This window comes from Phascolarctos cinereus, unplaced genomic scaffold (assembly GCF_003287225.1).
Source record: "Phascolarctos cinereus isolate Bilbo 61053 unplaced genomic scaffold, phaCin_HiC Scaffold_3;HRSCAF=262, whole genome shotgun sequence".
Taxonomy (NCBI): Eukaryota; Metazoa; Chordata; class Mammalia; order Diprotodontia; family Phascolarctidae; genus Phascolarctos; species Phascolarctos cinereus.
The window spans coordinates 174,119,129-174,139,825 of NW_027555736.1; the positions used below are offsets into that span (position 1 = coordinate 174,119,129).

At 39.0% G+C, this 20,697-nt stretch overlaps 1 protein-coding gene across 1 annotated transcript; it reads left to right on the forward strand.

Annotated features, from left to right (window-relative positions):
- Positions 1 to 8,729: 8,729 nt before the first annotated feature.
- RNASE12 (ribonuclease A family member 12 (inactive)) lies at positions 8,730 to 19,489 on the forward strand. Its single transcript, XM_078151637.1, has 4 exons — positions 8,730 to 8,748; positions 15,517 to 15,533; positions 16,556 to 16,646; positions 18,792 to 19,489. The coding sequence occupies exons 1-4, from the start codon at positions 8,730 to 8,732 to the stop codon at positions 19,277 to 19,279; spliced, it is 615 nt and encodes a 204-aa protein (XP_078007763.1). The 3' UTR covers positions 19,280 to 19,489.
- Positions 19,490 to 20,697: the final 1,208 nt, after the last annotated feature.

The window sequence follows — 20,697 nt, forward strand, 5'->3', positions numbered from 1 at the left end:
CCATGGGAATCTCACAACAACAAAGTGTTCATTCATCAAACTTATATATGTTAGAGTATTTTCAAGGGTGGGAGAGGGGAAGGGGCAGGATTGGTCAGTCGTTAGAGCATAAGCAAGTTCGACTTTCCTGGGGCATTTTACCAAACACATAAATATTCTCTGTCTACTTCCAATCCAAAGAGTAGAACTTTGGGGAACCAGGCTTTAGCCATGAATGACTGAAGAGCTAATATTATCTGATGACAAAAGAGCTGGTTAGCTAAGGACCTAGAAGGACTGATGACTCAAGAGAGGCTGAGCCACAATGGAGTGTGCATGTAAAAGTCTCAAATATCAATATCTTTCCTCTCCTTGGTAGGGTGGAAGAGGGGTAAACTGCCCCAACTTTGATCTGGCCTCTACATGTCCATGAATGCATGATAGCTCAGGTTTTTTTGGTCACTTTAATGTTTATTCTTTACTCTTCATAGGTGAATGGGTATGCAAATCTAGGGAAGGAATTGACCACATGATCTATGAGCTTCAAAAGGTCAGAAGAGCAATTAGAAGTCCCTTAAGTATCCAGAATCAGTAGCAGAAATCACCAAAGCCAGCAGCAACAGTAGCTGAGTTTGGTATGGAACTAGCTCATACTTCAGTCAAATCACTGAGTCCTATAAGGAATGAGCTTAGCTGAGCAAGGGAGCATTTCATCCATTGGTGATGCCATTCCTTGAAGCCAACCTGGTGGGACTCCTCTCAAGAGGAGAGGACTCCTAGTACTAGGAGTTGTGAGGTAAGAACACATGCGAGCCCCATGTGTTCTTTACATGTATGCTTCACTCTATACGTGTGCCTTTCTTCTTTGTTAGATACTACTTTCCCCAGGGCCTGTGTGTGTATGCAGAGAGGAGAGTATGCCCCCCGAGTCTGGGATGTCCTTGCTATAATTTCTCAGTTAATATTCTCTTGTAAAAGCTAATTGATGTCAACTAGTAGATCAATGTTAGGGGAGCACATTGAGTAGGGGTTTTTGAATAACTGTATTAAAAACCTAGCATCTTAGGTTTTCCTAACCAGGACACTCAAGGGGATAGTAGACAACTGCCTTCAAGGGACCTGGCCTATCAATGTGAGTAGGAGAAGAGGAAACAACGATGCTGTGCTGGTTTTGAAAACCCAGATGTATGATAAATATCCCAGATCTCAAAGGAGGAAGAGCCATAGATGGTTAGAGTTGAAATGGGCTTGACAGGTCATCTGTTCCAAGACTGTCATCTTGTAGATGAGGGAACTGATTCCTAGCCTAGAATGGCTTAGTAACTTGGCAAAAGTCAAACATCTAGCAATTGACAGAGATGGGACCTGAACCTAAGTGTTCTGACAACAATCCAATCTTTCTGAGGCAGTCCCATGCACATTTGCATTTACTTGATCATTATAGTGATCATTTAATGTGACTGTACAACTCAGCAAAGCAGTAACTCAAAGGAACTCCTTTCCTATGTCACACCTCCAGAGTATTAACAGAACCACACATGAATTTATTTAAAATACATCTTTAGAGGATCATCAAAGCATTTACAAAAAATTTAAATATATTTTCCCCAATTATTTGTAAAGACAATTTTAGATTCATTCTTACAAGATTTTGAATTCTAAATTTTTCTCCCTCCCTCACCTTCCCTCTTTCTAAAATGGTAAGCAATATGATATATGTTATATATATACAATCATAATAAACATATTTCCATATTAGTCATAGTTGTGAAAGAAGAAACAAGCCAAAAGGGAAAAAAATCGTGAAAAAAATAAAGTGAAAAAAGTATGCTTTGATCTGCATTTGGAGTCTATCAGTTCTTTGTCTGGAGTCCTTTGTAATTGTGTTGGATAATTGTGTTGCCGAGAAGAGTTAAGTCATTCATAGTTATTTATCACACAACGTTGCTGTTACTGTGCACAATGTTTCCCTGGTTCTACTCATTTCACTTTGTATCAGTTTATACAAGTCTTTCCAGGTTTTTCTGAAATATGCCTGTTCATCATTTCTTATTGAAGCGTTTTTTTAAAATGCCAAGACAAGTGAAGGATGTTAGGAAGGAAACAGACAAGCAGAACATCTTGGAAAGCAACATGTCAAATTTATTATATTCTTTTAAAAAACAACTATATAATAGAGATCCATGGTTTCACACACAATTCTATTTTTTTGTCCTATTTTGTATATGGAGTTTTTGGTGTTTTATAAATTCAAAATTTTTATGAAGTTAATTTTTAAAATACACACCTCTAATAGGTTCCTCAGAAGAATCTACTGGGAGTCTGGGTAAGGGGAAATTAGAAAACCCCAAATGGGGGTATGAGCAAGAACGATTCATCAATTCTCTTGTGATCCAATCACAGAGGCTGAAGGGAAGTGGGCCCTTCAAATTTGTTCCCTGCACGCATGCTAGACTCTGAATTCACAATTTTTGCAAAATGAACAGCTTGATCTTCTCTATTGCAACCAAGCACCACATATGCCTCCTTTTTAAGAAAGTCATATTTACATGATGACTTTAACTTAGTTTTCTTACATATAGTCAAATTAAATTTAACACTACTTATAAAACAACATTTATAATTAGATTTTTCTGTGCAATTAAAAAAAGTTCCTTTCTTACACACTTTATTGTCTTCACTTTTATCACTATGAGTAAAAGTATTGATTGGTTTGCAAGAGACATTTTTATTAACCTTAACCATCACCTCAGTACCATTTATAATACTTTTACCAGTGATGTGATTTCTTTCAAATTGTTCTGGTTTTTGATCCCAGGAAAGTTCCAGACCCACATGCTGCTCTTCAGTAACTTCTGCATATACAATTGTTCCAGCTACAAGTTGTACCATCAGAAGATGCATCAGAGGAAAAGCTGTTATGAAAGCCATATGTGTCATGTCTCCTCAGGGTCCTGAGAAAGGGAAATGAATCAGCAAAAAAGCAGGAGGCAGACAGTGGAGGTTTGATCTTTTCCCTGAGAAACCAGGGTTCCATTAACTACCACCCACATTCACTCTAGAAGTAACTATAGAAAGCCAATCAAGGAAATCTTCTTATGATCACTCATGAAAAAAAATCAGAGATCGAGAATGCTTCTACAATTAGACCATTTTATATTAATCAATCAATCAACATGAAGTTACTGTTTAATTTAAGTTACTATATTAAGTACTTGTATGATCTAGAAACTGTGCTAAGTGTTGGTAATACAAATAAAAAGTAGAATCATTTTAATAGGTGAGATGATAGATAGCAGACACATATTTATATGTACATATATATGTATATTTATACATTGTATATTTTATATATATATATATACATCTATATCTCTATCTATCTATCTATAGTAGAACATACAAGTTCTGAGGCAGGCTTCTACACTAAATAGAGTAGAAGAAAGGTAACCTGAGAGGTTGGAACTATAGTTTATTATTACAGCAGCTGGGTGCACAGTGGATAGAGCTTTGGAGTCACAAAGACTTCAGTGAAAATCTAGCTGTTACTAGTTGTGTGACCCTGGTGAAGACACTTAACTTTTGTTTGCCTGAGTTTCCTCATCTGTAGAATGAGGATAATAATAGAATCTTCCTCCCAGGGTTATTGTGAGAAGCAATGAGATAATAGTTGGGCTTAGCAAGTCCCTGGCACAAGTAAATACTATATAAATGTTAGTTATTATTATATTATTATTATTATTATTATTATTATTATTATTATTATCATCATTGAAAAGGTTTGATTCAGTGGTCTCAGCTCTCTGGTCTCTGAGTAAATTGAAAACCTGAGGAGAAGGGCTTAACTGTAGATGAGATTTTGAATTTTGCCTTCAGTGCTCTAAATTCAGGCCTTACCCTGGAGCCTCATTATCTAGAACAAGAATGTTTTCTATCAAATATCATAACTCCAAAAGGAGAAATGGCCACATTTAATTTTTAAAAATTAAAATTAAGATAATACAAAGTATTCAACTCACTTGTTAAATTGAGAGTCCCAAAACCTTTAATAAGTAAAACAAATATTTTAAAAATGTACTTCACATTAAAATTTACATTCAGTAAGGAGGGGGAAGGCTAGGGAAAGACAGACAGACAGAAAGAAAGAAACAAAGGAAAAGAGAGAAATGAGAGAATGAGAGAGCCTGATATAGAGGACAGAGATGGAGGGAAAGAATGAGAGAGAAGAAAGGGAGCAAGAGACAGAAGAAAGACAAAGATCTGGAGAAAGAGCTACATGTCAGGGAAGAAAGAGAAGTAGGAAATCAAGAGAAAAAGACAAACAGATGGAGAAGTAGAGAGATGGAAGACATAAAGAGACTCAAAGTTTTAGGCAAATGTCAGTCAAGGTAGACGGTTCTTGTAATAGGGATAAAAGCATGAAAACCTTACTTTTCACTTGTTTTGAGGTCATCATAATAAGATTATTTTGTTGTTGTTTAGTCATGTCCAATTCTTCATGACCCAGTGTGGAGTTTTCTTGGCAAAAATACAAGAGCAGTTTGCCATTTCCTTCTCCAGCTCATTTAACAGATGAGGAAACTGAGGCAAACAGGGTTAAGTGACTTGCCCAGAGTCACACAGTTACTAAGTGTCTAAGTTCAGATTTAAAATTAGGAAGATGAGTCTTCCTGACTCCAGGCCTGGTACTCTATCCATCGTGCCACCTACCTGTCAGTTATTATTGCCTTTCAGAATATTGATCAGCTGATTAATTTCCAATGATTTTTTTTTTGCTACTTGAATGCTTATACCTTGAGAGACTTTGCTTTAGCTGGAGAAGCACAACAGTCTCTGTGAACAAAGTTGTTCTCTGCTATGTAGCTGCAGTGACTAGAATGGTATCTTTGCATGGGGTAAACTAAGAAAAGAGGCAAGTTAGGAATTCTATGCGCTCATCCAGGCCTGCTTTTCTTGGTCTGATGCCTTCCCAACATCCTCCTTCTGTCACTGCTGCCAGGGTCTCTGCTACCCTACCTAGCATAGTCCTTGCCAACTTGAATCCTTAATTGCCTTTCAGCCATACCAAGGCTTTTTGATTTTTCTCCTGTCTCCCTCAAAATTTCTTCCCTCTCTCACACATGTGCACTTGTATACAAATACTGAATAGCTCATGAACACTTACTAGTCCTAAAGATGAAACATGTTACCCATCTCCTGCCAGAGAGGTGATGGACTTGAGACATAGAAAGAGATATATATTTTGGATGTGGCCAATGTGGTCATTTTTTTTTTGATTATACATGTTTAGCATGACGGTCTCATCTTCCTTTAAAAAAATTAATTCAACAGAGGTAAAGGGGGAGGGAGGGATAATCAATGCTTATAAAAAGATTCTTTTTTTTTGGGTGGGGGCAGTTAGGTGGTGCAGATAGAGCACCGGCCCTGATGTCAGGAGGACCTGAGTTCAAATCTGGCCTCAGACCAAACACTTGACACTTACTAGCTGTGTGACCCTGGGTAAGTCCCTTAACCCCAATTGCCTAAAAAAAAAAAGAGTTTTTTTTAAAGAAAAGAAACTTACCACTACCAGATTTCTGCTTGTTTCCTCAGAGCTAGATACCCTGTAATTTCCAAGGTGACAATTAAACCAATTTCTGATCATGGGAGAGGGGTCAGTGAGTTATCTAGGGGTTCTTGATACCCTTACAGGGAACAAAAAATTTAGTGGTGGCTTTTTAGAGACAATGCTATTTAATTTGTTGTTGAAACCGAAAAATTATCTCTCATGGTAGGAATTTCAAGTCATGTAGGAGAGCATAGGAAACTCAGGGAAAGGGAAAGATAATTACACACTGGGTAATTTAGATTGGTCATGGCGGAGATTAAGTGTGAGTATGTAGTATAAAAGTGTAAGTATATAGCTTGGCACTAGAATGCAAACAGAAATCTAGTGTGTCCTAATAATAATTGCTCATACTTTTATAGTTCTTTAAACATTTTCCATATAGCAATTTTGTAAGGGAGAGAGTACCAGGATTATTGTACTTAATGTTACAGATGATAAACCAGTTTGTGAAAGGTTAAGTCCTTTGACCAAAGTCACCCAACTATGTTGTTGTCTGACCAGTGATTTAAACCTGGGCCTTTTGACTGAGCAAAGCTACTTCTCCTAACATTAAATCCCTGTCCATAGTCACCCCATTCTCTATCCACCGTGATTCTATTCATTTCTATACACTGTGCACAGCCCCTATAAACTGTGTTCCATCATCTTTTTTCATTCCTGATTGGATATAGAAAAATGCAGATGTAACAACTAGAGGAAAGAAACTCGATCCTCCTATGTTGTCTTACAAAATGTGAAATGATCAGAACCAAGAGAACATTGAATACAGCAACAGTGATACTGTTTTAAGAACAACTTTGAGTAAATAAGTTATTTTGACTATTGTAAATACCCAAATTAACTAAAAAGGATATATGAAGAAAGATGCTATCTGCATCCAGAAAAAGAACTGATAAATAGAAGTATGTATAAAATAATTGTACATATCTATCTATCTATCTATCTATCTATCTATCTATCTATCTATCTATCTATCTATCCACCTATTTGTATCTAATGGTAGCCATCTCTAGGGTGGGGTGGGGGGAGAGTGGAAAAAAAGAAAAAATAAATTTGCATTATGATTTTGTTGCATATTTGGAAGGAATGACAAGTTGCACTTAGAAGATTTGCAATTTCATCTACAATCATCCTTTTTATTAAAGGGTTATGAAAATGTTTGTTTTATTCCAAAAATTTGTATTAATGTAAAAAAAGGGGGGGGAATGCAAAAAAATTTTTTTTTGTTTTTTTTTTTTCAGACTGCCATCACAGTTCAGGTCATAGTGAGTAGAGTAGAAAGAGAATTAGGATTGGTGCCATGACATCTAGCTTCTAGTTGAGATTCTGTGCGTGACTCACTGCACTAGCTGGGGCAAGTCACCTAAATTATCGAGGCATAGTAGATATGGAGTCAGGAAAGTGTGGGTTCAAATACTGCTCCCAATACTAGTTCTGTGATCCTGAGCAGGTGACTTAGCCTTTCTATGCCATAGTTTCCTCAACTTTAAAAGGAGGGGGGTGGTTGATTGGACTAAATGTTTTCTAACATTTCTTCCAACTCTAAAGGTATGATCTTAGGATTCTCTAGTCCTGTTTCCTCATCTATAAAACAAGGTGGTTGGACTAGATACAAGATCTTTAAGGTCCCTTCTAGTTCTAGCCATTTAATAATTCTCTACTCACCTTGAGAATGGGTCCTGTAGAGACAGATTAGCTTGTCCTGCATCTGTGAGATTCTCTGAGGTTTTGAGGTTTGTTTTTTTTTTTTGCTAACAGGAGACATTTATAGGTTTTGACTGAGCATAAGTTAGATGTGTTCTAGTCTGGTAGAAAGAGGTTAGTTAGAGGGACTGCCCCCAAACCACAAGGCTTAAGCTTCTAGGAATGGAAACATTGACTTATTTCCAACTGCCCTGTCTATTCTCATAATATCAGGTCTTCTCTCAGCCTCTATTGTGTTTGGGATAAGCTTGAGGACTTAAGTGAGAAATGAGGGAAAGAGAAGAGATCAAACTTGATCCAGGGAAGAATAAATTTTGATGTAAAATAAAAGAAGGCAGAGGATTGGTGTCCTTAACTGTGACTTCCTCCCAGATAGTTCTCCAAGAGCAGGTATTAATTTTACTCCAGACTAATTTTATTCCAAACTATTGAAAACAACCTCCCAAACTGACATGATTTGAAAATATTCTGTCTGAAGCAGTAAATATTTAATCCCTAGCAAAAGACACTGCAGAGAAATCAATCTTTCCATCAAAGGAAGAGACAAGAATAATTAAGCTGATAAATTATCTTTAAATGTAGAACTGAGTTTGCAGGTGAAAGGGGTAGAAAGCAATAACCACAGGATTTTTACAGGGGAGAACTAATTCCATTTGAGATTGAGAATCACACACTGCCAAAGGTATCATTGTGAAACACATGGCTCAGAAAAGAAGCTCTGGGTTTACATGAATTAGCTTCATTATTGGGATAGGGGGCTTCTCCATAAACATATATTTTGTTCTTATTCCCCTATTGAGGCTCCTCTGTGGAACATCAGAATTTGGCTTATAACTTAGTCTCCATAGCAAAAAAAAAAAAGTCACATATGCTGGGCAAGTATTCAGGCTAACATAACATTGAATAAAGGATAGGCTATATTTAATCCAATAGAAAATACAGAAGACTCACATCTGAGTCCATAAACAGTTCCTTCTCATTCCCTCTCTAGTTGTCCTTCAGCATCCCCAGGGACAGTCCCCTAGGCTTATAGAACTATCCTAGAGTTGAGGCCTCACTACACAATTGAGGAAAAAACTGAGTTTGTTAGAGAGTCAAGTAAGTCTGGTAAGCTCTACCACCCCAGTGACCCATGCAGTCTTTGCTATTTATTTATTAATTAGGCAAGTGGGGTTAAGTGACTTGCCCAAGGTCACACAGCTAGTAAGTGTCAAGTGTTCGGTCTGAGATCAGATTTAAACTCAGGTCCTCCTGATTTCAGGGCCAGCGCTCTATCCACTGCACCACCTAGCTGCCCCAGTCTTAATAATACCTTGGGTGGGGAACCATTAAACATGGGAGGATTGCTTAACTCCCTGGTAGCCCTGTGTTCTCTTCCCTCTTGGGTTGCCTCAACCCCAGGGTGGCACCGAAACATCTTAATAGGTCTTTTGAAGAGATGGAGATTATTGGAGGAGGTGAGTTGTTTGATTCATTAGCAACTCCACATTCTTTATCCATAGCCATACCAGGGAAGCTGCAATACCAGGTTAGTATTATAGCTCTGGAGGAGTGGGAGAGGTACAGATTCTCCAGAAAGGGAAATAGAGTTCCTTCAAATATTTATTGGCTGTCATATCAGTCATTTGCACTTTCTGTGGTTAAATAAAACTTGTAATGTTGTATGTCACATTATGTAATGCTATGCTATGATGTGTAACAAGGGATGTCATATATGTGGCTCACAGGGAGGAAAGAATAGACATCCTAAGCATCCTCTCCATGCGCCCCCCCCACCTTCTCCAAGAGAGATGTGGGTTCTTGCCAGGAGGGAAAGTAGGGAGGTTGTACTTAGAGGCTAGTTACTATACCCTCCTCAGAGACCCAGAGGGTTCTGGGCTAGAATCATATCTATCTTTTCCCTTAAACAGCGTTGATCTTGAGCATATAATTTTGGCATTCAAGTTAAACTCCTGATGACTCTTTATTAGCATAGAAAAGGGGGCCCCACACTATGTATCTAAGACTTGTCTCTTTTCCCATCAAATACTAGTTCCACAATTAACACACATAAATAAATAGCAAATAAATTAACACACATAAATAAATGGCAAATAAATTCATTTATCCATATCACTAGCAAAACAGAAATTAGAGAAAGTGTACATATGAAAATATATATATATCAGATAACACAGATGGAAGTCATTCTTCCATTGGGAGCAAGATGTCTCAGGTCAAGCAAAAAAGAGTCCTAGATGTCACCCAAAGAGGAACTTTCTTAATTCTCTAGTGTGACAAGCTGGGATAGGAATATGATGGAGACTGCCAGCTCCTCTAAGGTTGCCTTCTTCTCAGAGTCATTCCTTCCCTTCAGCCACCTGAAAACAGATTGACATTGTGGATCTTCTGTCTCCAAGTTAGAAGCCAGAAGAAATCTGGAGACTGAAAAGACCATATCTCTCTTCTCTCCCATTCTCACCACCTCTGCCTCACCCTTGATGCAGGCATCTCTAGCAATGGTTTTGGAGGTTTGGGTTACTAGTTACACTAGCCTATTTATTTTTTCCTGGCTTTTATATACTTTCCTGCTTCTTGGGAGCTTATTTTTTGTCTTGGTTGTGGAGACCTACACATTGATTTCTGATGTCCCAAGGGGGAAGCCAGTCCAGTAAATGACAGCACAGCCTGAGTTATAGGTAGTTAAAATGATTTTGAATGAGATTCTCCATTCTAGCTTTTGCCTTCTGTCTTCTTCAGAAATAGCTTGGCTCCATAGATCCACCGAGGCCTTTCTGCTCCCTTTATTGGCAACAGCTACAGCCTTCTCTAAATAACAAACTTGCACAATGGCCATAGTTCTTGTCTGCATGCATGAATTCAAGGTTACGGTTACAAAGCTCCAAATAATGAGATGAGATACTATTCATAGGTAGCATTTGAAAGCTTCCGTTTTTAGGTGATCGTAGGATTTTACAGTTGGAAGGACCTCAGAGATTAGATGTATGATTCTACTATTTTCCAGAGGAGATGGCTGAGTCTCAGAGTCATTAAGTAACTTGTCCAAGGTTACAAAGAAGGTGAGTGATGTGAGTCAAACTCATATTTTTATTGAAACCAGTGCTTTCTCTAACTATGTAAAAAAGTTCTAGCACCTCAAAATTTACTCCCATGTGTTGGCTAGTTTAAGACTTTTGGGAAACACTTAATTGACAAGGTAAATTAGGTAAAGGATTTTAGAGAAGTATATGTAAGCTTTGGTGGAAAGAAGTGGAGAGGGCATTCCACATGTAAAGAAAGAAACTTAAGGGGCAGCTAGGTGGAACAGTGGATAGAGCACCAGCCTTGAAGTCAGCAGGACCTGAGTTCAAATCTGGCTTCAGACATATAACACTCACTAGCTCTGTTACTCTGGGCAAGTCACTTAACCCCAATTGCCTCACCCCCAGAATATAATAGAGTCAAGTTGGCAATATGAGGAGACTAGGAAGGCTTATTTAGACAGAGGGAACATTTGAAACTTGGGTGGAAGAGGGTTCACAATTCCAATTAGGGAACAATGAGATAAGGGGAAATTCAATAAGTGGTGGATGATCAAAGAGTACAGATTTTAAGAGAGAAATAAGGCTTACTGAAGGTACATATAGGGAAACAAAATCATCAAAAAATGCCTTTTAGAGGGAAAATACCTCTGTGTAGAGACCAGATTAGCTGGAAATGAGGCTGGAGGGCTGGTATGTAGGGGATTATGGCAGCAGTTCCACTATGAAGTGATTATGGAGGACATTCTGGACCATTAGTATTATTAACTCCCTCTGGCTTCTATACACTTTCCTGCTTTCCCTTTCCCCAACAGCAATATTTCCAATCAAGCCCCAGTTCTTTCCATCTTTCCCAGACACTTTTTGACTGAGTGACTTTGGGAAAATCACTTAACTTCTCTGATCCTCAGCATTCTCATCTATAAAATGAAAATAATGCTCCTTCACTGGATTGTTGTCAGGGGCAAACCATGAGCCTGTATGTAAAGTGCTTTGCCACCTATAAAGCATTATATCCCTGTAAGCTGCTGTTAATCCCAGAATTGTCCTTTCTATTTGTCTCTAGATGAGTTCTCTCTCCCTGATCCAATGACTGCTATACCAGAGATTGCTATCCTCCTCACCTTCTCGTCTTTCATCCTATAAAGCAAACTGATTATATCTGAAGCTGGTTAAAGAGAAATACAATGCCATGAAGATATAATTGACTTTTCTGTACTTCTTAGGATCTTCCACTTATCCTTTACTCTCCTTTCAGCTTATACTTTCCAAGTTTATAATTCAAAGGCAGTGCCATAAATATCTTTCTTGTTCTCTCCTCCAGGTGGGAGAGATAAATAATAATAACAAAAATAACAATACAAAGCACTTTCCAGGTATTATCTTAGATTATCCTCATAACCACCCTCTAGGTAGGTGCTATTTATTATCCCCATTTTATGGATGAGGAAACTGAGGCAGACAGTGTTTAAGAGATTTGCCTAGGGTCACTCAGCTAATAAGTGTCTGAGGACAGATTTCAATTCAGGTCTTCTTTACTCCAGATCCACCACTCCATCCACTGTACTATCTAGAAGGAAAACATGAAGCCAATTTCAATCAATCAATCAATTTATTTATCTAGCATGGCTGGTACTTTGCTACATGTTGTGGGAATTATAGAAGAAACAGAGATTCTTGTTCTGAAATACTGCTGGATATAAGAGGGGACTGACCAGTGAGGGTCCAGTCCTGCAAACAAACACAGTGGATCCACATAGATGTTTGGTGCATCTAGGCTTCTGGAAGTGTGCGATGGCATAGAATGGAGGAGTCCAGCTTTCTAGGACTGTTTCCTATCCTGACCTCTTTCCCCTCTCTATATCACAAAAATCACTTGCATTTTATTCCTAGACACCATGCCTCTTCCATATACCTGCTGGTTTCTCATCTTTAGATATTTCCCTTGCTTTCTAATTTTTCCTCTCCCAAAGGATTCACAGTCTTTGTGGTCTTTTTGGCTGGCTGCTGAACCAGATATGAGAATATATACAAAAGGTACTAACCAGCCATATAGCTCTTCTCTTCCCTGGTGTCCAGCAAGGCAATATGTTATGAGCCTCCTGGTAGGGGAGAAGACATGAACTATAATGAAAGTTCAGCCCTGGGAGCACACACAGGATTCTTACATGAATGTTGGTAAGCCTATTTGTAGAAGTGTGTGATGACAAAATGGAGGGTCCAGGCTCTCCACTTCATAACATGCACAGAGCATGTGACTATTTTTTGCCTGATGTATGGTAAAGAAAGGCCTTTTAATTGTTGGCTGAATGGGCATACAAAAGGTACTAACCGGCCAAAGTGCTGATTTCTTGCCCTGACAGTTTTATGAAGGAAGGAGAAATGCTATAAGCCTCTAGACAGGGGAGCTGTCTAGATTTTGTGCCCACTCTTCCTAAGGATCAAAGTGGTAGTTGGGAAATTGTACCCAATGTTCAAAAGGATGTTTTTTTCTACTTTGGTCTTTGCTATATCATTTCAATAATTATCCTATTATAAAATCTGATTTGTTAATTGAACATCACTGATAGTGAGGAGATAACAATGGGTTAAATTATATTGGGGCACTAATTACTGGAAATGGCAGCTAGATGGTGCAGTAGATAGAGCACCAGGCCTGGGGTCAGGAAGACTCATCTTCATGAGTTCAAATATGGCCTTGGACACTAGTTGTGTGACCCTGGGCAAGTCACTTAACTCTGTTTGCCTCGGTTTCCTTATCTATAAAATGAGCTACAGAAGGAAATGGAATACAACTCCAGTATCTCTGGCAAGAAAACCCCCAAATGGCATCACAAAGGATCAGACACAACTGAAATGACTAACCAAAAATTACTGGAAATGATATTGGGAGACACACAAGAATTAAGGTTGGAACCAATGGCACTAAAGAAAACACTGTAACTCCTTAGGATTCCCCCTAGAATCATGGAAGGGTGATGTAGTCACCTTCTGGGCCCCCAACTTGCCAGTTTAAGTGGGAATTGAGATAAGAACCCTCAGAATCAATATAAATGACATTAGTATTAAAGCAGTTTAGAATGTCAGCTATGCAATGGATCTTAAAGTTATCTGGTCAAACCTTAACTTTATAGATAAATTAACTGAAACAGACAAGCTAAGTAGATTGCCTATGATCCAACAACTAGTGAGACTACAGGTCAGACTAGACCACTGGTTTCTTGAAAAGGGTCCAGCACTGTTCCAGGATGGCAAAGAAACAATTAATTTTATAGGGCAGTTCTAACACATGGGAAACAATAGTGGACCAGAAAAGATCATTTCATAATTGAGTAACAAATCATGTGTTACATGTTATACCTATTACCACACAGATGGAAGGTGTCATAAGTATCTGGTTCAGAGAAGAGACAAATTAATGTAGATTATCATAGCCAATGAAGAAGCTGAGACTTGGGTTGGGCAATGAATGATGGGTAGAATGGAGAGAGGAGCAGAATATATTCTAGGGAAGAGGATCAATATGATCACAGGTACAGAGGAAGTAATGAGCATAACTGGGAACAGATGACAGTGAGAAGTCCGGCCTGATAGTGAAAGATGAATATGGGGGGAGGAGGATTGGTAAGATGGGATCAAAATCTAACTGTTTAGACAGGTACTTACTGTGGTAGGTAGAAAATAGGGATTATTGAGTTTTGGAAATTAGTGAGCAGACAAGTATTACAATGAAGACAATGTTTAAGAAAGATTAATCTAGCAGGTTGTATGAGGAACCAGAGATGGGAAAGATGAATATATAGGCAGGGATGTCAATAAGTAAGGGAAGAATGATGTGGTAAGGGTCTAGATTAGGGTAATAGAAATGATAATGGGGAAGAAGATACACACATGTATGTATGTATGTATGTATGTATGTATGTATGTATGTATGTATGTATGTATGTATGTATAGTATGACATCCAGAGAATTCAGCAGCTCTTGGTTCCTGTGACTTACAGAATCCAATTTAGGCTCCATGATAAACTGAGAAGTGAGGTCTTTCCAGTAGGCAAGTCCCATAGGTTCCTGAAGGTTTATTAAATCTGAAATTTTCATCCACCTGAACCCTTATTACTTTATTACTCTTCTTTGCCTCCCTTGTGGCCATTTTGTAGAACTACAGCCTTCTTATTGTCTGAGTATCTGTTTGGAGGTATAAGATGAGGCACTATCACCTCTTTGTCTTCCATCTTCAGAATGTGGTTGTTATAGCCACATCTACTCATACTTTTTCTCTTTCTACTGGGTAGGTCATACTCCCTAGTCACTGACCTTAACTCCATCCACACAGAGAGATGTGTGGGTGCTTTCTCCAAGATTCCTATCTCTTCGTTACTAAATCAATTTACCTTTTCTCAACCTTCATCCTTCTTGACCTCTCTTCTGAGTCTGTCTCCCCTGTTGAGCATTCAGTTTTGTTACTGTTGCTGCTTTTGCAGTTGTCCCTGCTGCTGCTGTTATTCCAACCACTTCAGGCTCAATATTCAGTTAAAAATCTCTGACCTATTCCAAGTACCAGTCTTGTGAGGCCCAGAGTCTTTTTCAGGGTGGGAAAAAGACAATCCTGTTTTTTTTCAAACTGCGCTTTCCAGGAACCTGCACAGCCAGTCTCTGAATACTTTTCCCTGTCCACAGAAGTCTGTCTTAGAGGCAGCTACAGAATTATACAATATTAAGGTTTTAAGAGATCCTTGATGTAATTTAATCCAATAGCCTCATTTTGCAGATGAGAGAACTAACGCCTAGAGAGGTTAACTGATATGCACAGATGATACAGTTAATGATACAGCTGGAATTAGTGCCAGAGGATTAGAGCTGGAAGGTACCCTAGAGAGCATATAGTACAACCTCTTCATTTTACATATGAGGAAACTGAGGTCCAGAGAAGTGAAGTGAATTGCCCAGAGAAAAAGGTAGTAAGTAGCAGAGTGGGGTTTCAAATCCACATGCTCATCCCTAGTCCAATGTTCTTTCCATCATTGCTTCAATTCTCTTTCTTCCCATTACAAGCATATTGGCTTACCTTTTTCTTTTCTCAGGTGCCATGTCTTCGATGAAACCTCATCATCTCAGCTGAAGTATTTTATTAGAGCACTTAGCCTTTATTACATTCTATTTGGCATCATGCTTATTTGAGTGCATTATATCTTTTTCCCCAATAGGTTGTAAACTTCTTAAGGTAAGGGACTAATAATTTTTTGTCTCTAGTTTTTTTTTTTTAAATCTCTGTAGATAATTTTTTATCTCAGTATCAAGCTTGCAGATTGTAGGTGCTTAATGTCTGTTAAGTTGAACTGAATTTTCTCTCTTCCTTTAATTTTGAAATCAGTTTCCTGGTATTTCACAGTCCTTTCTTCTTTCCTTCCTTCCTTCCTTCCTTCCTTCCTTCCTTCCTTCCTTTTTTTCTTCCTTCCACCAATATTAGATTTCCCACTACATGCAAACTATTAAGCTGACCATTATCCAGTTCATTCCCTTGGAGGGCTCAGGGACCAAGAGAAATTAATACGTTCTCTTTATCCACTTCCCTCATATATGTATACAGGTGAAATCCAGTTAAAATGTCAACATGGAAGGAAGATATCCTGTGACTGAAAGAAATAATCTCAGAAACATAGACCTACTTGGAGTTGCAGGAAGGAGGTGCCATAAAATGACAGCAAAGGTAAATGATCTGACTTTGGCTTCCTGAAGATTACTGACCACTGGAAAATGATTTTCACCCTTGAAATCTGCAGAGCAAAATTGTGATCCAAGAATAGGATTGGTTAAGATTAAATATGGCAGCCAGAAGGAAACAGACTTCTCTCTTTGCTAAGAACTTCAATGTAGCATCCTACATAGTACTCCAGAAGTCCTGCACATTTCCACCATAGGGGGTTCTTTGCTTAGACAGGTAGATAGATAGATGAATAGATGGATAATACATTCCTTGTCAAATGAATCATTCATTCATTCATTCAACAAATATTTACTAAGTACCTATCTATGATGCACAACAAGGTAGATGATATTCCCTGCAAAGAGATGTTTATTTAAAGGAAAATGGTGAAAAATCCTTTTGAAACTTGAGTAATCATCTTCTAATTGATTTGTTGTGTAATTTTATCATGTAGGTTTTTTCCTTAGGTAAAGCCATGGTCTTGTTCTCTTTCTCAGTGCATCTTCCCTTCACCCTATCTTGATGTTGGCCTCTCCTAGGGACTTCTCAAGAGATTCACCTCCTTATTCAGTAGAGGGCAGACGAGTACAGGTGTTGGCTGGGAAGCCCTTGATGGTGAATCTCTAACAGGTGATTGCAGAGCAATTTAAGATAGTAATGAAGATTAGGTCCACTCTTATTCTCCCCACCATCAATAAAGAAAAATAATTTCGTTGGTGAGAATTCTCATCTCCTGAAAACTAAGGCCAGCTCTTCACAGGCCTTCCTAAGTGGTTTTCGGGGTGTCTGCTCATGCCCAATACTCTCTGTAGTTTGATGATCTTGCTTTACTGCTTCCTTCCTGCCCTCGGTACCACCTGGAGAGAGCTGGGTCTGGGGCCAGACTGGGACCCTGGGCAGAGAGGAACGTTTTTCTATTCCTCTTACCTTTTTTGCCTTTGGGTATTTTAACAGCTACATGTTTCTCTGATAACTTTTGGGAATCACTCGAGTATTAAAGTAGCTAGTACGGTTTTTTTCCAGTAGGATCCTAAGAGTTTGATGCTGATGCCTAGTGCTGATATCTGACATTTAGCATTCATCATCTCAGGCTCGATATTTTTATAATGTTGAAAAACCTCATCAAAATATTGCTAGTTACTAATATAGGCTTAGATAATTGGTGTGAAATCATATTCTCCAGAACATTTCACAAAATTCCAAGAAGAAGTTAATGCAGCTTCAGATATTTGAAAAATGCTTGTTCATGGACAAATTAATACCTCAGATCCTTGGTTTCTTCATATGTAAAATAGGAATGATTGTATTTATACTACCTATCTCACAGGATTATTGTGAAGAATGCTCTTTGCAAACTTTGCTATATAAATGTGTTATTAATAGCCAACGTATATCTAGTCCTGTCATCCCATATTAGTCTTTAAAAAGGGTTCTACTGAATTTTCCATGACAGCTTATTCACTCAGATATTTCTTCAGCCTCCCCTCATTATATAACCCAGATATCTGAACTTGCTATGATTTCTCTCCTCCTCTGTTTAATAATAACCAACTCATAACGTCCTAGCTCCACCTTTCCTCTGATTGTAACTCTCCCTTCCCCTCCAATGATATCCTAACACATGTCTCATCCAGGTCCCTCCCTTTCTCTCTGCCCTCCCAAACTCAACAGGGCCCTCTTTCATCATTTCTGGAGAATTAAGAAACACAGGGAGCTTCTCAGACCCATGACCAGATGGACCTGCTCTCTGCAAGAGCCACAGCAAATAAAATAGGTAAGGAGAAATAGCCCTGGCCTAAGGCATGACAGGACCCAGAAAGAGGGGGAATGGAGTGGAAGAAAGAGAGAGAGAGAGAGAGAGAGAGAGAGAGAAGAGAGAGAGAGAGAGAGAGAGGCATTGCAGAATGAGAGGGATGTATATTGTACACAAGGAAGTGATTAATGATCAGAATACATGGGAAGGGAAAATAGTGCCTGAAAGAGGATTTTGTGGTTCAGAGGAAGGAGCAACCAATCAACTGAATGTTTGGAGATTTGGGTAATGGTCCTGACTCTGGCATTAACTTGCTGTGTGACTCTGGGCAAATCATTTCCCCTCTCTCTACTTCATTTCTCTCATCTGCAAATATGAGTGAGTTTGTAGTTGACCTCGCACATTGTTTTCCAGCTTCAGCATTCTGTGGAAAAAGTATTAGACAAGCACTCATTCTACGCCCAGAAAAATGTCAGGTGCTGTGAGAAAGCATGAAAGTCAAGCCCTGAAGTCCATCAGGGTTATTTCAGTCTAACTGAGGAGACAAGACAAGAAGCATGAGAAAATTGTTATTGTCTTTTGTTGTTCAGTCGTTTCAGTCATGTCTGAGTCTTTTTGACCCCATCTGGATTTTTCTTGGCAGAGATACTATAGTGGTTTACCATTTCCTTCTCCAGCTCATTTTACAGAAGAGGAAACTGAGGCAAACAAGCTTAAGTGACTTGCCCAAGGTCACACAGCTACTAAGTGAGGCTAGATTTGAACTCAGATCTTCCTGACTCCAGGCCCAGTGCTAATGAGTCTAAGCACAGGAGGACTGCAAAAAAAAAAAAGATTAATGTGGTCAGGTTCATGTATGAGGTGAGACTTGACCTAGGCCTTGAAGGATGGAGAGAATTTGGATTAACATTTGGGAGGGAGGGAGGATGTTCTAGCTATCTAGAAGATCACGAGAAGAAGATGGAGTCAGAAAGTCTCTAGTTTTCCTCTATCTTCTTCTTTCACCTCTCCTTTTCCAATAGGAGAGAAAGCAAAAAGTGCGAATGGGATCTTCCCCTTGCTGCTGTTACTGGTGCTCATTTTCCTCCTGATGCTGGGTCTGAGCAGAGGTCTGGGTGATGACCTTGCAAATGAAAGGACTTTCAAGGATGAGTATATAGACTACCCTAAGTCTAACCGTTTGTTCAGGTACTGCAACTCCATGATGCTGTTGAAAAGAATCCGGGGTCCCAACGACACCTGCAAACGGAAGCACACATTCATCCATGAGAAGCTAGACAAACTTGTTAGCATCTGCACTAACTTTACCACCATTACTACATGCAAGTATCCTTCAAGGATGGACTGCCATCAGAGCCAGATGAAGCTCCAGCTGACAGACTGTAGACTCATTGAAGGAACAAAATTCCCAGGATGCAAGTACCACTCTCAGCCCAAATTCAACTCTATCCTCTTCAACTGTGATGAATTAGGGCCTGTATACTTATATGGAATTGTGGAAGATTCTTAGACCGTTTCCTTTGCTTGGGACCTCCTGTCTTCCACATCTACCTGAGAATCATCCTCACTGATCACTAGAGTGACTAAGGTGGGACTGAGGGGAGGGAAGGGCATGAAGGCATGAAATAGGCAAGCGAAATAGTTGGGGGGGGGCCAGTGATGATCCTTGCAGAGCCTGTACTCTTCTATTTGTTTTTTTTTCCCTCAATAAAATAATTTACTGCACTGAATGATGAGCTGTGAGTGTGTTTAGGGATACTGGAGGCAAGCAGGCTTTATCTGTAGGTATACCAAATTAATACTAATATGATGTGCTGAGTAGGTATAATAGATGGTTACCCATGTGTTATCAAGAGTACCTGGGAAGGACTCCATTGCTCTTTGAGATGCTGTTTGAAATTCTACTGTTACAACTTTATTCTTTTGTCTCATCTGTGCTTCCTATTAAGTGAAAATACCGTTAGATAAAGTAAGCCTTAATTAAACCTTACTAATCATTTATCATGAGAGAACTTATTAGTTCTAAGTTTAGATTGAGATTGTGTTGTCATAAGTAAGTGAGAATGGACTAGAGACAGTATGAGGATGCTGGGCACCTAGGCAGAAAATCGGAGGTAGGGAGTACACTTAGAAAGAAGAAATAATGAAGAAAGCCTTATTTTCCCCTCCCAGCCTCATTCCTGACTTTCTCTGGACTTCAAAAGTCTGTCTTCTCTACTGCTAGCTCATCCTAGAACTTTCCTAACCATCTGGAACAGGCTAACTCACCCACTCATCATGAAATATCTCTAAACAAGACACATACCCCCCCTTCTCCCACTGATGGATCTTCCAGGTTCATTTTTTGGGGCCTGTTTTCATTCTGCTCCTGACTTTCTTTGCACTTCAAAACCATGCCCTACTTCACTCCCCCCTCCATCCTCGCCCCATGCCTGTTACCTTTATTCCTCCACATACACATCTTCTTCAGCTCCCTTTAGTACCTTGTCTTCCCTTGTTAGAAATGTAAGCTCCTTGGGGGTAGGGTCTTCCTTTAACTTGTAATATGTCTATCTAGTGCTTAGAACAGTGCTTGACTTGTGGTAAGTACTTAATAAATGCTTATTTCCTTCCTTCTTTCACATTATTCTCCTTCATTTGCCTTCTTACAGTTTAACTACTTTTTGACTAACTGATCCTTGTATATGACATTACATCTCCACCTCCACAACTTCATACAAGTAGGCTCTAACATCTGAAATGAACTCCCTCAACCTCTGCCTTGTAGACTCCTTACCTTCCTACAAAGCACAATTCAGATGCCACTTGCTATATAAGACCTTTACTTAACCCTTTCTTCCCCACACACTCCCACTTATTAGCACTCTTTTCCTCTTGAAATCACTTTGCATACATTGTGTGTTTACTTACTTGTGCATACATTGCCTC

What these genes read in the sequence shown, in the direction of transcription:
- RNASE12 (XM_078151637.1), top strand. An exon ending in TGATGGTGAATCTCTAACAG is followed by an intron (nt 16,647 to 18,791) that starts GTGATTGCAGAG and finishes CTTTTCCAATAG; the next exon opens with GAGAGAAAGCAAAAAGTGCG.